Genomic DNA, 24,399 nt, shown 5'->3' with positions numbered 1-24,399 from the left:
CAGACTCATGAGTTGAAGCGGCCTCTGGAGCAGACTCATGAGCTGAAGCGGCCTCTGGAGCAGACTCATGAGCTGAAGCGGCCTCTGGAGGAGACTCATGAGCTGAAGCGGCCTCTGGAGCAGACTCATGAGCTGAGCGGCCTCTGGAGCAGACTCATGAGTTGAAGCGGCCTCTGGAGCAGACTCATGAGCAGAAGCTGCCTCTGGAGGAGACTCACGAGCTGAAGCGTCTCTGGAGCAGACTCATGAGCTGAAGCGGCCTCTGGAGCAGACTCATGAGTTGAAGGGGCCTCTGGAGCAGACTCATGAGCTGAAGCGGCCTCTGGAGCAGACTCATGAGTTGAAGCAGCCTCTGGAGGAGACTCATGAGCTGAAGCGGCCTCTGGAGCAGACTCATAAGCTGAAGCGGCCTCTGGAGCAGACTCATGAGCTGAAGCGGCCTCTGGAGCAGACTCATGAGTTGAAGCGGCCTCTGGAGCAGACTCATGAGCTGAAGCTGCCTCTGGAGGAGACTCACGAGCTGAAGCGGCCTCTGGAGCAGACTCATGAGCAGAAGCTGCCTCTGAAGGAGACTCACGAGCTGAAGTGTCTCTGGAGCAGACTCATGAGCTGAAGCGGCCTCTGGAGCAGACTCATGAGCTGAAGCGGCCTCTGGAGGAGACTCATGAGTTGAAGCGGCCTCTGGAGCAGACTCATGAGCTGAAGCGGCCTCTGGAGCAGACTCATGAGCTGAAGCGGCCTCTGGAGCAGACTCATGAGCTGAAGCGGCCTCTGGAGCAGACTCATGAGCTGAGCGGCCTCTGGAGCAGACTCATGAGTTGAAGCGGCCTCTGGAGCAGACTCATGAGCAGAAGCTGCCTCTGGAGGAGACTCACGAGCTGAAGCGTCTCTGGAGCAGACTCATGAGCTGAAGCGGCCTCTGGAGCAGACTCATGAGCTGAAGCGGCCTCTGGAGCAGACTCATGAGTTGAAGCAGGCTCTGGAGGAGACTCATGAGCTGAAGCGGCCTCTGGAGCAGACTCATGAGCTGAAGCGGCCTCTGGAGCAGACTCATGAGCTGAAGCGGCCTGTGGAGCAGACTCATGAGTTGAAGCGGCCTCTGGAGCAGACTCATGAGCTGAAGCTGCCTCTGGAGGAGACTCACGAGCTGAAGCGGCCTCTGGAGCAGACTCATGAGCAGAAGCTGCCTCTGGAGGAGACTCACGAGCTGTAGTGTCTCTGGAGCAGACTCATGAGCTGAAGCGGCCTCTGGAGCAGACTTATAAGCTGAACAGGCATCTGGAGCAGACTCATGAGCTGAAGCGGCCTCTGGAGCAGACTCATAAGCTGAAGCGGCCTCTGGAGCAGACTCATGAGCTGAAGCGGCCTCTGGAGCAGACTCATGAGTTGAAGCGGCCTCTGGAGCAGACTCATGAGCTGAAGCGGCCTCTGGAGCAGACTTATGAGCTTAAGCAGCCTCTGGAGGAGACTCATGAGCTGAAGCGGCCTCTGGAGCAGACTCATGAGCTGAAGCGGCCTCTGGAGGAGACTCATGAGCTGAAGCGGCCTCTGGAGCAGACTCATGAGCTGAAGCGGCCTCTGGAGCAGACTCATGAGCTGAAGCGGCCTCTGGAGCAGACTCATGAGTTCATGCGGCCTCTGGAGGAGACTCATGAGTTCATGCGGCCTCTGGAGGAGACTCATGAGCTGAAGTGGCCTCTGGAGAAGACTCATGAGCTGAAGCGGCCTCTGGAGAAGACTCATGGGTAGAAGAGCAATGTGCACCCCAAATACAAAAAAAATGGGCACTGCCATTACAGGAAGTGCAGCCACAGACAGTGAAAACTCTAAGGCGACCAGTCCCAGGACAACTGAGCTCTGAAATATTGAGACCAAAAGGATTCCAGACTTTGTTTCACTATTGTATCCAAAATGCAGATCTGGATTGGTAAATTACCCACACAATTCAGTAATGGTCAAATGTATATGAGATAACACACTGCTATATAATTTAAACTTTGATGCAGTGTCTTGGAAGTAAATGTTCCCCTGTAGAAAGTTAGGCCACACATAAGTCTAGTCTCAGAAACAAGTATGTACACAAAAATAATGACAAAGTAGGTTAAACATGGTTCCAACAATTACCAGAAAGGCTAGGATGGACTCTTCCCTGCTCCTCGTCGTCGGTGGCCTTGAGGATTGATGGGTGAAGAGACTCATGAGCTAAAGCGGCCTCTGGAGGAGACTCATGAGCTGAAGCGGCCTCTGGAGCAGACTCATGAGCTGACGTGGCCTCTGGAGAAGACTCATGAGCTGAAGCGGCCTCTGGAGCAGACTCATGAGCTGAAGCGGCCTCTGGAGCAGACTCATGAGCTGAAGCTGCCTCTGGAGGAGACTCACGAGCTGAAGCGGCCTCTGGAGCAGACTCATGAGCTGAAGCAGCCTCTGGAGGAGACTCATGAGCTGAAGCGGCCTCTGGAGCAGACTCATGAGCTGAAGCGGCCTCTGGAGGAGACTCATGAGCTGAAGCGGCCTCTGGAGCAGACTCATGAGCTGAAGCAGCCTCTTGAGCAGACTCATGAGTTCATGCGGCCTCTGGAGGAGACTCATGAGTTCATGCGGCCTCTGGAGGAGACTCATGAGCTGAAGCGGCCTCTGGAGCAGACTCATGAGTTCATGCGGCCTCTGGAGGAGACTCATGAGCTGAAGCGGCCTCTGGAGCAGACTCATGAGCTGAAGCGGCCTCTGGAGCAGACTCATGAGCTGAAGCGGCCTCTGGAGCAGACTCATGAGTTCATGCGGCCTCTGGAGGAGACTCATGAGTTCATGCGGCCTCTGGAGGAGACTCATGAGCTGAAGTGGCCTCTGGAGAAGACTCATGAGCTGAAGCGGCCTCTGGAGAAGACTCATGGGTAGAAGAGCAATGTGCACCCCAAATACAAAAAAAATGGGCACTGCCATTACAGGAAGTGCAGCCACAGACAGTGAAAACTCTAAGGCGACCAGTCCCAGGACAACTGAGCTCTGAAATATTGAGACCAAAAGGATTCCAGACTTTGTTTCACTATTGTATCCAAAATGCAGATCTGGATTGGTAAATTACCCACACAATTCAGTAATGGTCAAATGTATATGAGATAACACACTGCTATATAATTTAAACTTTGATGCAGTGTCTTGGAAGTAAATGTTCCCCTGTAGAAAGTTAGGCCACACATAAGTCTAGTCTCAGAAACAAGTATGTACACAAAAATAATGACAAAGTAGGTTAAACATGGTTCCAACAATTACCAGAAAGGCTAGGATGGACTCTTCCCTGCTCCTCGTCGTCGGTGGCCTTGAGGATTGATGGGTGAAGAGACTCATGAGCTAAAGCGGCCTCTGGAGGAGACTCATGAGCTGAAGCGGCCTCTGGAGCAGACTCATGAGCTGACGTGGCCTCTGGAGAAGACTCATGAGCTGAAGCGGCCTCTGGAGCAGACTCATGAGCTGAAGCGGCCTCTGGAGCAGACTCATGAGCTGAAGCTGCCTCTGGAGGAGACTCACGAGCTGAAGCGGCCTCTGGAGCAGACTCATGAGCTGAAGCAGCCTCTGGAGGAGACTCATGAGCTGAAGCGGCCTCTGGAGCAGACTCATGAGCTGAAGCGGCCTCTGGAGGAGACTCATGAGCTGAAGCGGCCTCTGGAGCAGACTCATGAGCTGAAGCAGCCTCTTGAGCAGACTCATGAGTTCATGCGGCCTCTGGAGGAGACTCATGAGTTCATGCGGCCTCTGGAGGAGACTCATGAGCTGAAGTGGCCTCTGGAGAAGACTCATGAGCTGAAGCGGCCTCTGGAGAAGACTCATGGGTAGAAGAGCAATGTGCAGCCCAAATACAAAAAAAATGGGCACTGCCATTACAGGAAGTGCAGCCACAGACAGTGAAAACTCTAAGGCGACCAGTCCCAGGACAACTGAGCTCTGAAATATTGAGACCAAAAGGATTCCAGACTTTGTTTCACTATTGTATCCAAAATGCAGATCTGGATTGGTAAATTACCCACACAATTCAGTAATGGTCAAATGTATATGAGATAACACACTGCTATATAATTTAAACTTTGATGCAGTGTCTTGGAAGTAAATGTTCCCCTGTAGAAAGTTAGGCCACACATAAGTCTAGTCTCAGAAACAAGTATGTACACAAAAATAATGACAAAGTAGGTTAAACATGGTTCCAACAATTATCAGAAAGGCTAGGATGGACTCTTCCCTGCTCCTCGTCGTCGGTGGCCTTGAGGATTGATGGGTGAAGAGACTCATGAGCTAAAGCGGCCTCTGGAGGAGACTCATGAGCTGAAGCGGCCTCTGGAGCAGACTCATGAGCTGACGTGGCCTCTGGAGAAGACTCATGAGCTGAAGCGGCCTCTGGAGCAGACTCATGAGCTGAAGCGGCCTCTGGAGCAGACTCATGAGTTGAAGCGGCCTCTGGAGCAGACTCATGAGCTGAAGCGGCCTCTGGAGCAGACTCATGAGTTGAAGCAGCCTCTGGAGGAGACTCATGAGCTGAAGCGGCCTCTGGAGCAGACTCATGAGCTGAAGCGGCCTCTGGAGCAGACTCATGAGCTGAAGCGGCCTCTGGAGAAGACTCATGAGCTGAAGCGGCCTCTGGAGAAGACTCATGGGTAGAAGAGCAATGTGCAGCCCAAATACAAAAAAAATGGGCACTGCCATTACAGGAAGTGCAGCCACAGACAGTGAAAACTCTAAGGCGACCAGTCCCAGGACAACTGAGCTCTGAAATATTGAGACCAAAAGGATTCCAGACTTTGTTTCACTACTGTATCCAAAATGCAGATCTGGATTGGTAAATTACCCACACAATCCAGTAATGGTCAAATGTATATGAGATAACACACTGCTATATAATTTAAACTTTGATGCAGTGTCTTGGAAGTAAATGTTCCCCTGTAGAAAGTTAGGCCACACATAAGTCTAGTCTCAGAAACAAGTATGTACACAAAAATAATGACAAAGTAGGTTAAACATGGTTCCAACAATTACCAGAAAGGCTAGGATGGACTCTTCCCTGCTCCTCGTCTTCGGTGGCCTTGAGGATTGATGGGTGAAGAGACTCATGAGCTAAAGCGGCCTCTGGAGGAGACTCATGAGCTGAAGCGGCCTCTGGAGCAGACTCATGAGCTGACGTGGCCTCTGGAGAAGACTCATGAGCTGAAGCGGCCTCTGGAGCAGACTCATGAGCTGAAGCGGCCTCTGGAGCAGACTCATGAGTTGAAGCGGCCTCTGGAGCAGACTCATGAGCTGAAGCGGCCTCTGGAGCAGACTCATGAGTTGAAGCAGCCTCTGGAGGAGACTCATGAGCTGAAGCGGCCTCTGGAGCAGACTCATGAGCTGAAGCGGCCTCTGGAGCAGACTCATGAGCTGAAGCGGCCTCTGGAGCAGACTCATGAGCTGAAGCGGCCTCTGGAGCAGACTCATGAGCTGAAGCGGCCTCTGGAGAAGACTCATGAGCTGAAGCGGCCTCTGGAGAAGACTCATGGGTAGAAGAGCAATGTGCAGCCCAAATACAAAAAAAATGGGCACTGCCATTACAGGAAGTGCAGCCACAGACAGTGAAAACTCTAAGGCGACCAGTCCCAGGACAACTGAGCTCTGAAATATTGAGACCAAAAGGATTCCAGACTTTGTTTCACTACTGTATCCAAAATGCAGATCTGGATTGGTAAATTACCCACACAATCCAGTAATGGTCAAATGTATATGAGATAACACACTGCTATATAATTTAAACTTTGATGCAGTGTCTTGGAAGTAAATGTTCCCCTGTAGAAAGTTAGGCCACACATAAGTCTAGTCTCAGAAACAAGTATGTACACAAAAATAATGACAAAGTAGGTTAAACATGGTTCCAACAATTACCAGAAAGGCTAGGATGGACTCTTCCCTGCTCCTCGTCGTCGGTGGCCTTGAGGATTGATGGGTGATAGTTCAGATTTTTTTTTTTGTTTTGCCTGGTGGTGGATCAGTGTCTTTTTGAAACTGGTCTGCATGAAAATGATAGATTTCTTTTACACAGTAAGGTGAACAAAAGATGAGAGAGCTTTCATAAATTATGCCATGGGTAATGAAGCAGACACATTTAGTACCGTTCAATAGTAATGATGTCATAAAATCTAGTGCAAAAATTGTCCTATAATTAATTATATTAATTTGGGCTCTCTGAATGTTTGATACTTTCATCTCGGTAGATTAGCAAAGGGGTCAATGACATCACACTCATGTTTCACCCAATCATTAATAATGAATACCCATCTTCTATGATAAATGTGTTTTTATTTTCTGAATTCATGAAAACGTAAAAGTAGTTTGATTATATATAGAGAGTGCATTTATAAGAATTTGGCACGTGTTTTAAACTGGATTTTTAAAAGATGTTAAGAGCCATTTGGGGTTCCTCAGATTCACACTGACTGTACTCTCTCGAAAAACTCCAGTTCATTTTCCAAACCACTATCCTACTGTCTGGACAGATGGCCAGTTACTTATTCACACTGATGGAAAATTCACAGAGGCTGCATGTATTGGATTGTGATATAAACTGAAGAGATCCTGGGGGAAAACCACACCAGAACATGCTGTGAGACAGCAATGCAACCCACTGAGCCATTATGGAGAACCTATAGGAGCCTTTTCAAGTCGGACATTTATATGAAGAACTCTCTGTTAATGGTTTCAATATCCCTACAATAACAGAAATGGTTATAATAATAATAATAATAGTAATGCGTTCGATTTATATAGCGCTTTTCAAGACACTCAAAGCGCTTTACATAGAAGGGGGGAATCTCCTCAACCACCACCAATGTGCAGCATCCACCTGGATGATGCGACGGCAGCCATAATGCGCCAGAACGCTCACCACACACCATCTGATTGGTGGAGAGGAGACAGAGTGATTTAGCCAATCAGGAGAGGGCGATGATTAGGAGGCCATGATGGACAGGGGGTTACAACCCTACACTTTTCCGACAGACATCCTGGGATTTTTAATGACCACAGAGAGTCAGGACCTCGGTTTAACGTCTCATCTGAAAGACGGTGCTCTTTTGACAGTATAGTGTCCCCATCACTATACTGCGGTGTTAGGACCCACACAGACCACAGGGTGAGCACCCCCTGCTGGCCTCACTAACACCTCTACCAGCAGCTACCTGGTTTTCCCAATTGGTCTCCCATCCAGGTACTGATCAGGCTCAGCCCTGCTTAGCTTCAGTGGGAGACCAGTCTTGGGCTACAAGGTGATATGGCTGCTGGTTATGAGCTCCTTGAAATGCTTGTGTCTGAACAATTACAGACATAAAAACAGCGCTTAAAGAAGTTATAATATGAGGCTATGATTTAGCATGATGCTAACTCCAAACTGCTGGATAACAACGTTAAAACGGTAGGATGGGATAATTTGAGCCATAATCCTGGGATTAAATCCTGGCCAGTGGCTCAATGTACTCCTTCTGCATTTCATAAAGTGTAGCCTAACATTTTAGATTTTGTTCTTCGTTTTAAACCTTGTTCGGATTTTTTTTTAAATAGGCCTTGTTGAAGAAAACTGGCAACTGAAGTTGTAATGGTTATTTCCCTGCAACATTAACAAGTGGAATGCTCTTTAGTATTAGCCCAGATCAAGATAAGTCACAGATAGGCCTTCATAATTCTTTGTTATTGATTTTCTCTTGCTTTGATAATAGCATGAGGTTAAAATGTTCAGTTTTATTTTAGCATTATCAATTAGCACAATTTAACCCCACGTGACTCAACCTAATCCTCCCCCTTCACTTTAATGACCAGTTTCACAGACAAGGCTAAGTCCTAGACTAAAATGCATGTTTGAACTGTTTTAGCTTCCTTTTTTTGTGAAACCGGGCCTATATTTTCAAGTATTGTTTTTTAACCCTTCATTGGCAGCAAGTTCAGCCGACAGCACACTTTGTTATTATTATTTTCATATCACATTCAAATCATCCAAAGTGATTATTCCCAAGGATGCACCACATCCTGAAATGTATGTTAACTCAACCCCCTCTCCCCTACTCATTAAAGAGTATCGGCAAAAAGTATCTGGATGTTTTACTACTATACATTCTAGGCTATATGTCAGACACTGATGAGGGCTGTATCTGAAAACCTAAACAGCTGAATTGTTGCCTTGCTACCTTATCAGGCAATGATTGTGGGATATTAAAGGTAGTGAAGGAAACATGCGTCAAGATCAGATTTATGGTCTCCCAGGGAACATTGGATTCGGACATGCTTTGATTCCCTCCTACCTTGAAATGTGTCCTCCCGAAGGCAGCATTTTCCAGTTTTCGGAAGCAGATGAGGTCTTGGAGTCTTCACTTACAATTATAGTAAATACAATGCCAGACTGCTGACCCCCAGTGGCTGTTTCATCCTGTTTCACTTCAACTGCTTTTACTTTCGATGATCATGTTTAGGTGTTTACCTGACACGGCATCTGGAATCATTCCTCGCCTGCCTTATCTGAGGACTGTGGAGCATTCTGTCCTACCATGCATGTTCCATGACTTGAAGGTTTTGTCCTACCCTGCCCACATATAGACAATGGTTTATTTAGGTCCATCTTTATATGGTATGTGTTGACTATAACTGAAATGCTTACACAATTTGTTTTCAGTCTCCTCAAATCTCCTCTCAGCCTCGTTTTAGAAAACCTGAGCTGTGTTCGAAATCGCCCCCTATCACCTCAATACCTAATTTGCTATTCCCTACTTTACTCCATTAAAAGATTAGTTCACTTCAAAATTTAAATATCCTGATATTTTACTCACCCCATCTCATCCAAAGTGTCTGTGTCTTTCTTCCTTCAGTCAAACAGAAATGACCATTTTTGAGGAAAACATTTCAGGTTTGTCTCCACATTATAGACTTCTATGGCAACCAAAATATTCTCGCCACTGACTGCGCAATTACGCCAGGACGGTCACACTAGACTAGGGATGCGCGATATACCGGTACTGGAAAAATACCGGTATATATTTTATTTAAAACGGTACGATATCATGATTTGGCACATTTCGGTATATGCTGCTTTTCCGAAGTTCACCGCTAGATGGCAGCGCGCTACCCCAACTGACCCGAAACAACCGGCAAATGTGACAACAACATAGACGGACAAAATGGATAAAGCAGTTGAATCTCACTCAAGATGAATTAATAAAGAGAGGAGTAGAAGTGACATTTGTAATGACTTTGCTTATAAAACTGATGAAGAACCATCAAACCTAGCCAAGAAGCATCTGTCACTATCCTGACTTTAAGACTTCTTAAGAGATCGACAGGTCAGTGATCATTCAAACCATCTCATTTAGACATTTATTTTCTTTTAACACTGATCAACGCACATACATAGCCTAACATAAGATCGAATATCACAATCTCCAGCGTTTGTTTCAACCAATGACATTTAGATCTCATTATATTTGCACGCATACTATTGCACTGTTTACATTCGCGTTAGACACAACCGCCTGAGTTTATGTGAATACTCACTAAAGACGGACATTTGTACATAATTCTGTGTATTTAACTGTTTAAGGAAACTTAATGTGTAATGTGCGAGCGTGACTAAGTGACAGGTGTGTGTGTGTGTGTCGTATGAGCTCATATCTCCTGTAACTTACGAAATGCTATAAAATCTCTTGCGTGTTCAAATGATTTCCGTTATCCGTCCCGAGACGAGCCTGAAATGTTGAATCGGATTATGCAGATTGCTTTAGTGTAGTGCGATGTCTTTTGAAACCAGAAGCAATTTGCTAATTTTGAGAGATTTTTGCTGAAATTATTTCTCACAAGAAAGTTTTCAAATGACTGATTTGATGTGATAAGCTTTGCTAATTAATTTACTAATAAACATTTGTGGTAATTTCCCACTTTATAAACTCAAAACGTGCATAATTGTTCTCATTCGCGAGCAATAAACCCGCGCTAATATTAGACTGTGTGGTATCGATTTAATATCGGTACTTCGGTATTAGATTGTGGTACCATACCGAAGCCAAAATTGTGGTATCGAGCCATCCCTACACTAGACATAGACAGATGTACCTATATGTATACAGTATGCATACATATCTATGGAAGTACCCAAGGGTGCAGTGTTTCTGCCTTGACCGTTCTGTCTTGATTAAGCAATCCTTGGCGAGCCGCAGAGCAAGATGAGCAATTTAGGGTAAAAAATATACCTTTATTTATGTAAATGGCCAATGTTTCACTAGATAAGACCCTGTTCCTCATCTGGGGCCGTGCAGACCCTCTGAAGCCTTTTTAAACTGCATTGATTTGAACCTTTTGGTTGCCATGGAAGTCTATAATGTGGAGAAAAATCCTGGAATGTTTTCCTCAAAAAACGTAATTTATTTTCGGCTGAAGAAAGACATGAACATCTTGGATGAGATGGGGGTGAGTACATTTTCATTTTGAAGTGAATAAATCTTTTAATACACTCTACTTTAAGGAGTGAATGAATTCAGATACTGGGTGCGCCAGATGGGCTGCCTCTTTTTAATAGTTTGTGCTTGCTGTAAATTACTTGAAATCTAGAAATTTGAAACTATTTTACCTTGTTAAATAATTAAATAACTAAAAAGGAATCCATACCTCTATGACGATGTACACACATTGGACCAGCAGTTTGGAAAATGGATGCAGCCATCCTGCAAAATGCGGGAATCAATTCGGCACGACACTCACAGTGCATTATGGGTATTATCTAGCAGCTGAGTGTACATCAGTTGTTATTGCGGTGCATTATGGGGTTGAAGGAGTGCACTCGATACTATCCACTATGGTTTAGGACACCATGACTACACCCAAAATTGCAGGTGAAAAACGTGATAAAATTACAGTGCTCATAAAAGAGTAGGCAAAACATACCCTGACCTACTTTTGGAGTGTGCATACGATGGACAATTTACTATCCCATGAGGGAAAGTTGGTGAAAGACAGTTAAGTAACGCACCTGATGCTGGCAGGACATGACAACATGGTGAATGCAGTATTGTCTATTGCTGTCTATTGTCTGATTTACATTCATGCTATATAACATTTTTTTTTTTACGGGTCACAAAGTAATGGCATGTTTAAAATAAGTATCTACTCGAGAGTAAGCGATTTTGGGCGCAACCCTATATAAATAGCGGTCCACTCAAATAGTGCCTAATTTAAGGTATAGGGGGTGATTTCAGACACAGCCCCTGCGTTACCTAGCAACCAGCTTAGAGGGCGACAAAAGAGTGCTGGGATATGAAGGCTTTTGAGTGGAAGGTGAACATAGCAAACCATCTAGATGTTGTTGCTGGTTTACCATTAAAAAAGAGAAAAAAAGAAAGAACTACCTCATATTATTACTATTTCTACATCAATCAATGACTATTTATATAGGGCTGCGTCCAAAATCGCTTACGCTCGAGTAATTTAGATTTTTTTTTTCACTCAATGTCAGCGACACAACTTTCTAGGTATTATGATGACAAAAAATCTAATATATAGGGGTGAATTCAGATTATTTGGGACACATTTAGCAATTAAAAAGAGCTGAATTCACTCCTAGTATAAAGTGAAACTCAGCCAACTTTAAAATGCAAACATTAATAATTCATGTTTTTATAATTTCCCTTAAACATTTAAGAACTTGAACATTATAAGAGTTTTTCAAAAACACAAATTCAAGTCATTCTGCTTAATTTATAAGTTCTCATTTTAGAATTTTATTCCACATTCGTCATATCTTCATTGAAATTAGTTTTCTATAATCAGTCAGGAAAACAAAAAAAATGTAAGACTATTGCGGCCTCTAGTGGACACACGTGAAGCTACAATCATTCCTAACCCAATACAGAATGTACTTATATTTTGTCAATTCAGATACTTGACCCATCCTTCAAGACCTAGTTTTTGATTCGTCTTTAAAAATTAATTTCAATTAAATTAAACTCTTTTGACTTCAAAGTGTCAAGTAGAACAATTTTCATGATTCATATAGCACACAACTGATGAACAAAAAAATCTTTAAAATAACTCAACATTAAGGCCAAGTAGATACCTTTGGCTAACATTATTACATCTCTTACTTATCTTATAGGATTAAATATTTCCATCTTTAAAAAGATGGGAATATAAATCAAGATAATTCCTTGCAATGATAGATTAGGAACTCTTAATCTTTAGTTTTAGTTTGAAACAATGTGCGCTTTCAAATATTTTATTGACAAAAAAACCTGATATACATCTAAAATACATTTAATAATATATTTCAAAATACAACATCTTAAATATGCAGTGTTCTAACAAGAGTATCTGAAATAAAGACAAGCATAACTGCAATATAAATGCAATCATCGTGTGTAATACGGCAATTCTATGTCAAGTGTTTTACAGTGATTATTCAGGATTTGGGAGGTTTGACATTTCCTTCAGTTTGGGTTTCAGCAGGTCAAATCACCCTTCAACAAGTCAACCTTTATTTAAGAAGTTTACACCAATGGACAATCGTTCCAATAATGCAGCTTCGCTGACTAGGACTGTTTTTCTTGATCCAGGAGAGCTGATCTGATCCCCAGCTTCTGAAGTTCCTCTACCAGGTCGCCGCTTTGATGCATCTGAAGAAGAATATCGCAGCCTCCAACAAACTCACCGTTGAAGAACACCTGTGGAATCGTCGGCCAGTTGGAGAATGCCTTTACTCCTTTCAGGTGGAATAAAGTCACATGTCAGTAAACAGACAACTTTTTTTAGTCCTTAAAGGGTTAGTTCACTCAAATAAAAAATCAGTTTGACACTGTAAGACCTTTGTGGTTCTACGCAACATGAAGATATTTTTGTTGAAATCCGATGGCTCAGAAATGCCTCCATTGGCAGCAATGACATTTCTTCTCTCAAGACCCATAAAAGGTACTAAAGACATTGTTACAAAGCCCGTCTCACTACAGTGGTTCTATGATAATTTTATAAAGTGTTAGTAAAAAAAAAAACGTTATTCCCGTCTTCCGTCTGGGTCTCTGACGTGAACTCATGAAGCACGTGCAAGAATATGACGTAGAGCCGAGGAAGCGAGGAACTTCGTGAACAAGCAGAGGAAGACACGCCGTATCCAAGCTGTTGAATTCTACATTGATTGTGCTTTAGGTCTTGGCGTAATGCTCAAAATAATACTAAAGTGTGCATTTTCTGGATGCTACGTCATTCTCACGCATGCGTTGTGGTGCTTTGTGAGTTCACGTCAGAGGCCCAGATGGAAGTTGTTGAATGAAGTCTTCATTTAGATTTTTTTGCGCATAAATACCATTCTCGTCGCTTCATAAAATGATTTTAGAGCCACTGTAGTGAGATGGACTTTGTAATATTGTCTTTAGTGCCTTTTGAGAGAGGAATTTACATTGGTGTCAATGGACGCCTTTCTGAGCCATCAGATTACAACAAAAATATCTTCATTTGACTTCCGAAGATGAACAAAGGTCTTACGGGTGTCGAACGTCATTAGGGCAAGTAATTAATGATACATTTTTAATTTTTAGGTGAACTAAACCTTTAACTCTTATATGCAGAGCTCTGGAAATCATTTTGCATGACTCGTGACATGCATCTCCTTATTCTCTTCTTAATTCCACGATTAGCATTAAGCTTTGTATTAGTAGAAACAAATGACCATGCTTCCCTCCCTCCTGTCTCCCTGAGAGATTTCTGTTTTGTGTCTGGAAAAAACATCTGATGACAGAAAAAACAATCATCATTTAGCTTCACTGAGCCTTTTTCCGCCAGATGCTAAAGACTACAGAGGGTAGCAGGAGCTAGATCCACATGTTTTAATCTCATGGGATCTCACTCACAGAATGTACAAATAGTTGCTGCATCCCAATTCGCTTACTTATACTACGTGTACTTTTTCTTCACAAAAAGAGTACATACTTTTGAGTGTGTAGCAGAAAAGTATGCAAGCTTCGGGATAGTGTTGTCACGATACCAAAATTATGACTTCGATACGATACCAGACTAAAATACCTCGATACCGATACTAAATCGATACCATGGTTAAAAACAATAAAACAGATAATATGATTAATATGAAAACAACTTATTATTCATTGTTTTATTTATTTTTTTACTAAAAATTCACTTGGCCAGCATGTTCCTGCCCTGGTTTTTGCCCATTCCCTCCTGTTGCTATAATAACTACATGCCAGTGTGAACATCCTTACAGAGATCATCATTATCAATCATGTTATCATTATCTAACCTTTCACTTCTCAACAGGTTGGGATGACCAAAATCTAACTTTGATAAGAGTAATTTAATATTTTTTTATGTAATTTTATAATTATATAGATTTTTAATTGCATCTTTGTTTTTAAAAATAAGCAAAACATGCAAATTATAAACAATATGACAAAAACAGTGCTTTATTTTTCAGCTACTTTAGGTCTATTTAACAGCAAGTCAAGAAAAAAAATCAATAATAAAATATGAAACTGTTTACTTTGTCTTCACTTAATAATTTAACTATACACTGATTCTTAAAAAATATATTTTAGTTATTTAGCCAAGCATGTGGTGGTTTTCTATTTTTCATTGGTGTTTGATTAACATTAATCACACAGAATATCAGGTCTGTCTTAAGACCTGCACGGCTCTCATTACCTCAGCTGTATACGTTCACTAAAGACATATCCGACTGTGTTACCTGAATACTCATCAGACTGTGCATTTTTACATATTTTTGACCATTCAAACCCAAACAATAATCCGCTAAAGAACTGAATGGCGATTGCAATCCGAGTTCGAGTCCGGCAGCACGAGCACGTCCCGCGCCGCACATTTTCTTCTCATGCACGCATATTTATTTTGCTTTCTCCGTCATGCGCTGCGCATATATATTTAACTTTTCTACTTCCAATGTTTAGTGAACGGAGAAAACAGAGCTCTGCACACATCACCTGCAGTCACACAGACGCAAATTAAGAAATACAGCCCATATTAGCGCTGTCCTCCTTAAACTACCGGTATTAATAAAATTCCATATCGTACCGTTTGTAATAGCAGGGAATCGCAATATTTTTCTAGTACCGGCATATCGTGCAACACTACTTCGGGACATACTTCGTCATCATCTATAACGGACTCTGTCGCTTGGTTATCCATAAACGTTTAAACACACAGTTCAAATCCTCCACATTCAGTTTAATTTCCTTCCGTACCAGAGAGAAATGTAGTGGCACGTTGATTTGCCATGTGTAGGCCTTTAATGCAGAGACTCTCCTCATGTGTTTGCAGTTTAAATATAATGATGCATTTAAAAGTTAACAGCCAAATGTATCATTTAGGGCTGGGCAATAATACGATAATTATCACGATATAATTTTCCTTGATAAAACGCTAAAACGCTTACAGTCACAGTGACTGACAGGCTTGGAGGATCTGAGTCAAGTGGAGTGAGAAATGAGAGTAAAGAAAACTCAGCACTCACGACCAGCTCGGAGGACAGATATCGTTGACAAGTTAGTTCGCTCAACATTGGACTTGTGCATCGCTATCATAATTGTTTGTCTTTGGTGATGTATTAATGACTCAGCATCGCCTGTATCAAAAGAGAAATAATTTCATGTGATGTTTAAAATGAATAAAATAGACTAGGCAGCCCTTACTGGAGATCCACAAATACTGTACTTTGCTTTCTCCCTCCTCTAGCAACCAGCCCACTGTCGGTGAGGTGTGTGTGTGTCAGTCAGTGAGATGCATGCGTTGTGTGTGTGTGTGTGTGTGTGAGAGTGTGTGTGTGTGTGTGTGTGTGTGTGTGTGTGTGTGAGTGAGTGAGTGAGTGAGTGAGTGAGTGAGTGAGTGAGTGAGTGAGTGAGTGAGTGAGTGAGTGAGTGAGTGAGTGAGTGAGTGAGAGAGTGAGAGAGAGAGAGAGAGAGAGATGCACAAGTGGACCAATCTACTGTGAGGCAAGAGAGGGGGGAACTCAAAATGTTTCTCAACTTAAAACGCTTTTTTTTGCCCGTTTGCGTTTTTAGTGTTTTACTTCTTACACAATTAAGTATATATAATGATATCATTGATATATACACAAATCCGGCGAAACACGGAAGTAAAGCATCTCCGCCATTACTGCGTGCCTTGCTGCTAAGGACTTAGAGCAGTGCGTACACGAAAACACTTCTCAAATGAGGTTAATAGCTTAACAATGACTGATTCTCCCCTCATGTCATGTTATAATAGTCTACCTTTTTTCCCCTTATAAATAATTTTTATTTTTGTTACGAATGCATACGATTATTATTTTTCCCCCTGTTTGTATTAAGGATATTAAGAGCTGCTCCCTCAGGCTATATCTTTTCTGTATCCTATTTCGAATATGGCCTTATTTAATCAGCACGTAAACTTGCGTGACCTACCGATGTGCTCATGCATATGTTCACAAGCTGCAATAAATAGCCACGACCAGTTGTAGCAATAGAATACATGTTACTACAGGCATAAGATTATTTTATTAATCATCTGGCATGCGATGAGCGTCAGAACCTAAACTACAGGGCATGAGTTCGGGATGGATTGGCCAGATACTGCATCCTACATCACAGATCAGCCGCTGCGTATGAATCAAAGTGTCGTGAGGTTTTCAGGCAGTGGACTCGTACCATAATATGTCAGTAACAATAGAGAAAACTACAAAGTTACATTTGTGTATTTGTGACTTAAAGACCCTTTGTAACAGGCACATATGTTTTATTTATTTTCTGTTATCATTTACAGCGCGTCGTGCATTACTGCCGCGCGCTGCTCTAAGTGCCCCTCGAAGTCCTCATAACTGTTCGTTATTTCATGTTCTTAAAATGTGTTTGTGTAAAACAATTCCGTGATCACGGAAAGCAGGGCCTTAATATTAGCAACACAGCTCACAATGACAGAGTTCAGTTTTATTGCTGTCTTAATTACATTACATTTGGCAGACGCATTTATACATTAATACATCCTGTTGTCAATAAATTACCTTTCTGTAAGCTTTGGCCAATGCCTGACATCATCTACCCAATGTTCCCTTTCACCAGACATTTTATTTAATGTGCAGGATCCGCTTCATTGAAATGTCATTAGAGGACACCGGCAAGTGTCACACCGTCACGCACTTCGCAGGCACGCAGTAATGGCGGCAGGCAAGATGGCGGCGCCCATAAAGTTCGCGGCGGATTTGTGTATAGTGTAGAGTAAAAAAAATGCTGGCCACAGTAAAGATTTTAATAAATAAATATACCCCAGTTTTAATAAATTGTTCACCTGTTTGGGAAGTGTTTGTCATGTTTCGACAATAATGGATATTTTAAAACCACAGTTAACTGTCTGTTTTCTACATCTTTCACTCAGGAGCAAAAATATGCATTTAAACTTTAAAGAAATAAAATTTTACATTTATCGTGATATTTACGATATCGACTGATATGGAAAATTATATCGTAATAATTTTTTTGGGCCATATCGCCCAGCCCTAGTATCATTACAAAAGTTCAAATGCTACTGCAGGTGAAATATAATGTGCATAGAACTGAATAAATATATTTTTGTCAGGTTAAATACTGATAATTAATCACTCAAACCTTTATCTAAACCTCTCAACTAAACCGCCTGACTCGCATATCCGTCATGTTTCGTAGTTTTTTTTAACACTTATCCGCGTTTGTAGTTCTAATCAAATCCTCGTCCAACTCGCAATGGGTTGTGGGTAATATCAGCCTTTAAGAGTGTGCATCGATCCGCACTTTGAATGGTGACCGGAAATAATAAACCATCCGGGTATCTTTGGAAGACACTTTTCAGCATACTACGATTTGGGAGTGGGACATACTAATTCTATTTTCATACTATTTATTATGGATAGTTTGCGAATTGGGATGCAGGAAGTGTATTTTTTTAAGCTAAGCTAACATACTTTTGCTCTTTGGAGAAAGCTGAGTAGTAGGCTATCTACGATGGCATTAGGTAGTTTTGATGATGATATGGCAGAAGGGGATTTTGAAGATCTGGTGTGCGATTCCGATACTCGTGGCTACCTGTTGCAGTTGTACTGCTCCAAATGTGTAACCGGCAAATGATGGAAACTTACTGCTTGTCCTTTCCTGGTTTTGGCTATACATCCCAGTCAAAGCAATTTTGCACCCTTTTGATTAAATGAATGTATCAACTAAGTCATCATAGAGACTCACAATAAAACGGTGACTTTTCAGTTGAGACAACTAGTAGCCTAGTTGTATAATTTCTTTTGAAACTGCCCTCTGTAACCGGTAGGCGTGGCTCTTACATCCACATGGGATTATTGTCTGGGTTTTCCCAGTCTAAAAGGCACCAACTTCTAAAATAATTTTACATTTCTACTACATAAATGACCCAATTATTGCACACCTTACCAGTGGTGAAATATCCCTTTAAGCATTTCAGTCTAGGCTTTACAGCTTGCAAACTAACCTCAGTCGTCTAAGGTTAACACCCCTTTCTTCCTGCTGCGCTACACTGATAAAGGCAATCAGAGTTGGCCGGGCTGCTGGTGCCGTTAAACTGCTTGTGCTGTATTGACCAAACTAACCACGTCTAGAAGTTTTAAACTGAAGTTCATTATATCTACTAAAAACTACGGAAGTCTGTATCTGCCAAAGTTGAGTAAAATAAAAAATATACAATTCAGAAAGACATAATTAGAGACTAATTCGAGAAGTTTCTCATTATTACGAGAAGCTGAGTCATTATTAAGAGTAGCTTTTACATTATAATGAGAATGTTTCTGATTATCATCAATGTTTTATAATGAGAAACTTTTCATAATAATACGTTTTATTAATGTGAGACGTCAAGTCCTTATTACAAGGAAACATCACATAATAATGAGAAACTTTTTCATAATAAATAAAATGTTATTAATAATGACTCGACATCTCGACTTTCTCCTAATTAGGGACGCAAGATATATCAGCCACCATATCGGTAGATATACGTTAGTATTTAATGTAATGGTCACTGGCCAAATAAGCTGATAAAAAAATGTATTATTTAATTCAGTTAAGAGACTTCAGGTGTGCACTGTACGATGGTTGATGGTTTTGAATTGCTTGAAGTATGATTGCAATTACTTTAAAAAAGGAGAAAAAAAAAGGAAGTGTAGGGCAAGTTTGACATATAGGCGACATAAAATTATGCAACATGGCTTTTAATGGCAAGTTAACTGTTAAGACTTATTTTTGTTATAAAGCTCTCAAATAATATAATGTGGATTTAGATTTATTGACTAATATATTAGATATCGGCTTTAAAATACAATGCTTTTATTCTTTATATGTCGTTATCAGCCAAAATTTTTATTTCTGTGGATCCCTACTCACAAGTTAGTTTATCATTATCGTGAGAGGTCAAGTCATCATTACAAGGAAACAATACATAATATATATTATATATATAATATATTATGTATTGTTTCCTTGTAATGATGACTTGACCAAATTGAGATTATATATATATATATATATATATATATACACACACACACACACACACACACACACACTTAAGTTTCTTACTAATAGCCTGCAACAATGGATCAACATAAAAATTAGAAATTATCACAATAATGACTCAATATCTCATAATAATGAGAAACGTTCTTACATCCATGTAATGCCTTCGTTACTCAAAAAATTAGAAACTTTAATAACGACTCAACATCTCATAATAATGTTTAATAAAGTAATACAATTTTATTTTGTATTAATAACGTTACTGAGAAACTCACTCATAAAAACTTTTAGCATTCTTTCACAAACATTTTTTGTACTCCCCCCCCCCCCCTCAATATTATGAGATACTCATACTTATCAGAACGTTTTTGCTGATATGATAAATAATTGACCGTTTAAAATGTATGTTTCTATAAAGGTGTCACAACATTTTAGTCTCTCACACATTTAAGAAGAACCAAATATCATATATAACCGTCGTCCAACCCCATATCACATTTAATTAGGGTTTTAAACTAAAAAAAAAAAAACTTCAAACAACGACTGACCTTGTCTAATATCCTGATCATCCAACACGTTATAAGCAGCGTAACTGTCGACCCCGTGCATTCTGAGGATCTGAACGACGGCGTTACTGAAGCCGCACATGGGCTGAGCTGGGGTGCCCTTCATGAAGACCACCACTTTGTCCTTCTTCACAATCTCCTCCAGGTTCTTCTGGCCCACTGAGGAGCACATGAGGCGGGCCCATGCAGAAATCAGCTCTCCATTATTCTGCGCTGTTCTGTAGTGCCCCACGCCCGAGCGAAGACACCGCGCTGTCGATCTAAGAATGTTGTTCATTGCACGAGTCTGGAGGATTTGGTGAAGGTTCAAAAAAGGTGTATGCACGTTTGTCACGTCCTTTAACTGACGCCACAGAGGAACCTCGCCGAAGTAACTTACTGGGGGTAAGCTCCGCCTCTTTAAATATAAACACTCAATGGATAAATGTTATTGGTCTCGTCTATTTATTATCCTCTGTGATTGGTTGAATCCTACGTCAGTCATGAAGGTTACGCAAGTTGATCTCGTAACAGCTTAATTTTTGCTAAGTAAAATATTTTATAAAGTGTATATACCATTACACGTAAATTCACTTTGCCATTTAAAAACGCATCTTTTTTACTTTGTTGTTGTAAGAAGCGGAGAGTTTTACATCCGGTTACAATAACGCTGACATTTTTTGCTTCCGGTACATGCTCTGAATCATTTTTGCGAATCGGTTCTTTCGAACAAATTGTAAAGATCCATTTAAATAACGATTCAGTGATACATCTACATTCCCATCGCCAGTGTGATATTCTTTTATTTGCAGTGATTCCGCTCATAAAACATATAGGCATTTAAAAACAATATTTTTATTTAGTTATAAGTTAATTTTGTCAATTTTATAACGATTAAAAACATGGATCACTGCATTGCTCGAACAGATTAAAGAAACGTTTGTTTGAATTTTTAAACGATTCAACCGACTAAGTGCGTGCAAACTAAGATACGAATGATTCAGATTCACTCACGAAGCTGTATTTAATTGCTTGCTGGTTTGACGAAATCTGCAGCATTAATGTACATCGCGAGGATTTGTTTTGTAAGTACGAGTTAAGATACTTTTGTACACGTCAAGCAGTGCAGTCTCTAACCTGTCTCTTGTGTCTGCTGTGGCTGGAGACTCAATGCGGCTGCATAGATCAAACGGAAGGAGCAAAAGGCGTGACTTCTCCAGACTTTGAAGTTTTACGTGCGATATTCTTTCAACAAATCCTGTTTCCACGGCGGTAGTGGTTTGTTTTGTACCGTTACCAATCCAAAAACAGGTAGAGTAAAACAGTGGCAATCAGATATTGTCTGGCAGGAGGAGCGCGCCTTTCAGACACATGGAATTGCCACAGTTAAACGCATGTTGTGAACGGAAGAAAAGCAAACATCTTACATTGACTAATTCAAACTGTTTTCTTTATCTGTAGGTTGGTCCGGATTCTACCACTGCTCATCATAATCTCAGTAATGTGATTTGTTTTGTAAAGGTTTTATAAACAACATGCTATGTTTATCCCATTTTCGTTCAATAAAATGTGTGTTCAGGCTAACAAAAATCCCATATCTGTGTCATTTTTTAAAATAAGTACTTTTATATATACAGGTCCTTCTCAAAAAATTAGCATATGTGATAAAAGTTCATTATTTTCCATAATGTAATGATAAAAATTAAACGTTCATATATTTTAGATTCATTGCACACCAACTGAAATATTTCAGGTCTTTTATTGTTTTAATATTGATGATTACAGCTCATGAAAACCCAAAATTCATATCTCAAAAAATTAGCATATCATGAAAAGGTTCTTTAAACGAGCTATTAACCTAATCATCTGAATCAAATAATTAACTCTAAAGACCTGCAAAAGATTCCTGAGGCTTTTAAAAACTCCCAGCCTGGTTCAATACTCAAAACCGCAATCATGGGTAAGACTGCCGACCCGACCCTGTCCAGAAGGCCATCATTGACACCCTCAAACAAGAGGGTTAGACACGGAAAGATATTTCTGAACGAATAGGCTGTTCCCAGAGTGCTGTATCAAGGTACCTCAATGGGAAGTCTCTGGGAAGGAAAAAGTGTGGCAAAAAACGCTGCACAATGAGAAGACGTGACCGGACCCTCAGGAAGATTGTAGAGAAGGACCGATTCCAGACCTTGGGGGACCTGCGGAAGCAGTGGACTGAGTCTGGAGTGGAAACATCCGCTACAGGTGCCGCATTCCCCAGGTCAAGCCACTTTTGAACCAGAAACAGCGGCAGAAGCGCCTGACCTGGACTACAGAGAAGCAGCACTGGACTGTTGCTCAAATTTTGCTTTTCATTCGGAAATCATGGTGCCAGAGTCTGGAGGAAGACTGGGGAGAACGAATTGCCAAAATGCCTGAAGTCCAGTGTCAAGTACCCACAGTCAGTGATGGTCTGGGGTGCCATGTCAGCTGCTGGTGTTGGTCCACTGGCCCTCATTTATCAATCTTACGTAGAAACGTAATGGAATAAAAACATAATCAAAGTAGTCCATATGTGACATCAGTTAGTTAGTTAGAATCTTTCGAAGCATCGAAAATACATTTTGGTCCAAAAATAACAAAAACTACGACTTTATTCAGCATTGTCTTCTCTTCTGCGTTTGTTTTCAAACCTCAAATAAAGATTCAAACGTTCATGAATCAGCATATTGATTCATTTTCTTCTCTCAAGACCCATAAAAGGCACTAAATACATCGTTATAAAGTCCATCTCACTACAGTGGTTCTACAATAATTTTATGAAGCGACGAGAATAGTTTTTGTGTGCAAAAAACAATAACTAAGTAACATCTTATATAGTGATGGGCCAATTTCCAAACCAAGCTCCGAACCGTTATGAATCAGCGCATCAATTCGTGATTTGGATCGCCAAAGTCCCGTGATTTCAGCAGTTTGGCAGTTTGACACACGATCCGAATCATGAATCGATACGCTGTTTCATAGCGGTTTGTGTTCTGAAGATGAATGAAGGTTTTACGGGTGTCGAACAACATGAGGGCGAGTAATCAATGACAGAATTTTCATTTCTGTGTGAACTAAACCCTTTACCATGGGAAGGTGTAGGCTACAACATTCACATTTAAATGGTAGACGACAAACACAACCAAGAAATCAGCTCCGATCGTGTAATTCCATTCAGAATTCGATGTCTACAAGACAGCAAACTTTGCGGACCCAAAGAAAAACATTTGATTCGGATAGTGCTAGAGTGTACACCTGTCTGAGTATTACATAATAAACTAAAATAAAGTGTATCATATTTTCTGGCTAGTTTACTTAATTTTTTATTATAATAACCATAACCTGCTTTCACCCAAACTGAATAATTAAAAGTTTAAATTGGGTAAATCTTCTGCAAATATTTTTTTATTCTTCATTTTCTTTTCTGACATACTCTAGTTCTTGTTAAAACACATGCTTCTTGTGTAAATTTTGAGCACTTTTTGTGTGAAATCACAAAAACAGCGCTGTCATACAGAGACAAACTGGCATCTCCATAGCAGATTCCAAGTGATCAAGGGCTTAGGGCATTCCATTCAAACATCGCAATGGTTCCGCCTGGGCACTCGTGCAACGTAAGCAATGACGTGTACATCCGAGTGAACAAGACAGGGAAGTTAGTGAGGGAAGGGCATAAAAAGAGGACTTAAATGTAGTCAGAGGTTCTAAATCCTTATTTTCTTGAAGTTGGCATGAAACGGAAGTTGCTATTGCCTTTTCTTCCCTATTGTGAGAGATGTCTATCTGAGTTAAATTGTCAATTGTAAGAATTGTCAATTTTGGTGACACTTAATTTATATTTAAACTATTTTAATGGTGTTTATAATGCAAAACCTAACCAATGTATTTATGTGAAGTGTATCTGTTATATTTCTCTAAAATAAATGGCAATAGGTTTGTTTAGGTATTTATGAAATAATATTTAGCCCCTTAATTTAATTGTATGAATACATTGACTGACTAATGCAATTTTATAAGGCAACAAAAACACTGCCATTGATGTCTTTTTGCAGTAATATAACTGTAACTATCTAACAAATTTGGTAATATTAATAGAACTATAATAATTATATAACATACATCTGAATACTTATTAAGCAAACTAACCCTGCAACATAACCTGCTTCAGAGAGTAAGCTATTTGCTAGTTGCTATGGCTACTACGTACCCTGAAAGTTAGTTTTTGGAACCTTAAGTTGAGGTTATCTGATTTCTTACTCTTTAACATACTTGGGTATGTCCCATAACTT

At 40.9% G+C, this 24,399-nt stretch overlaps 2 protein-coding genes and 1 non-coding gene across 3 annotated transcripts; 2 read left to right on the top strand and 1 right to left on the bottom strand.

The window, feature by feature from the left end:
- The first annotated feature begins 2,181 nt into the window (after nt 1–2,181).
- On the top strand, nt 2,182–2,895 carry LOC137041031 (variable charge X-linked protein 3B-like). The gene has a single exon (XM_067416954.1). It carries the CDS (start codon nt 2,182–2,184, stop codon nt 2,893–2,895), a length of 714 nt encoding a protein of 237 aa, XP_067273055.1.
- A 9,345-nt stretch (nt 2,896–12,240) lies between these two features.
- glrx5 (glutaredoxin 5 homolog (S. cerevisiae)) lies at nt 12,241–20,522 on the bottom strand. Its single transcript, XM_067417231.1, has 2 exons — nt 20,093–20,522; nt 12,241–12,739 (listed from the first exon to the last, which is right to left on the bottom strand). The coding sequence occupies exons 1-2, from the start codon at nt 20,385–20,387 to the stop codon at nt 12,570–12,572; spliced, it is 465 nt and encodes a 154-aa protein (XP_067273332.1). The 5' UTR covers nt 20,388–20,522; the 3' UTR covers nt 12,241–12,569.
- A 736-nt stretch (nt 20,523–21,258) lies between these two features.
- Nucleotides 21,259–21,477, top strand: LOC137042277 (small Cajal body-specific RNA 13). The gene has a single exon (XR_010898385.1). It is a non-coding gene; the product is annotated as a small Cajal body-specific RNA 13 (non-coding RNA).
- The last annotated feature ends 2,922 nt before the right edge of the window (nt 21,478–24,399 follow it).

Source organism: Pseudorasbora parva, chromosome 15 (genome assembly GCF_024679245.1).
Source record: "Pseudorasbora parva isolate DD20220531a chromosome 15, ASM2467924v1, whole genome shotgun sequence".
NCBI lineage: Eukaryota > Metazoa > Chordata > Actinopteri > Cypriniformes > Gobionidae > Pseudorasbora > Pseudorasbora parva.
The sequence above is the reverse complement of the archived record's forward strand: the minus strand, read 5'-3'. Positions and strand labels throughout refer to the sequence as shown.

Coding starts and splice junctions, on each gene's coding strand:
- LOC137041031 (XM_067416954.1), top strand. CDS start 2,182: ATGGGTGAAGAGACTCATGAGCTAAAGCGGCCTCTGGAGGAGACTCAT.
- glrx5 (XM_067417231.1), bottom strand. CDS start 20,387: ATGAACAACATTCTTAGATCGACAGCGCGGTGTCTTCGCTCGGGCGTG. Junction 12,740..20,092: donor TGATCAGGATATTAGACAAG/GTCAGTCGTTGT, acceptor TCCACCTGAAAG/GAGTAAAGGCATTCTCCAAC.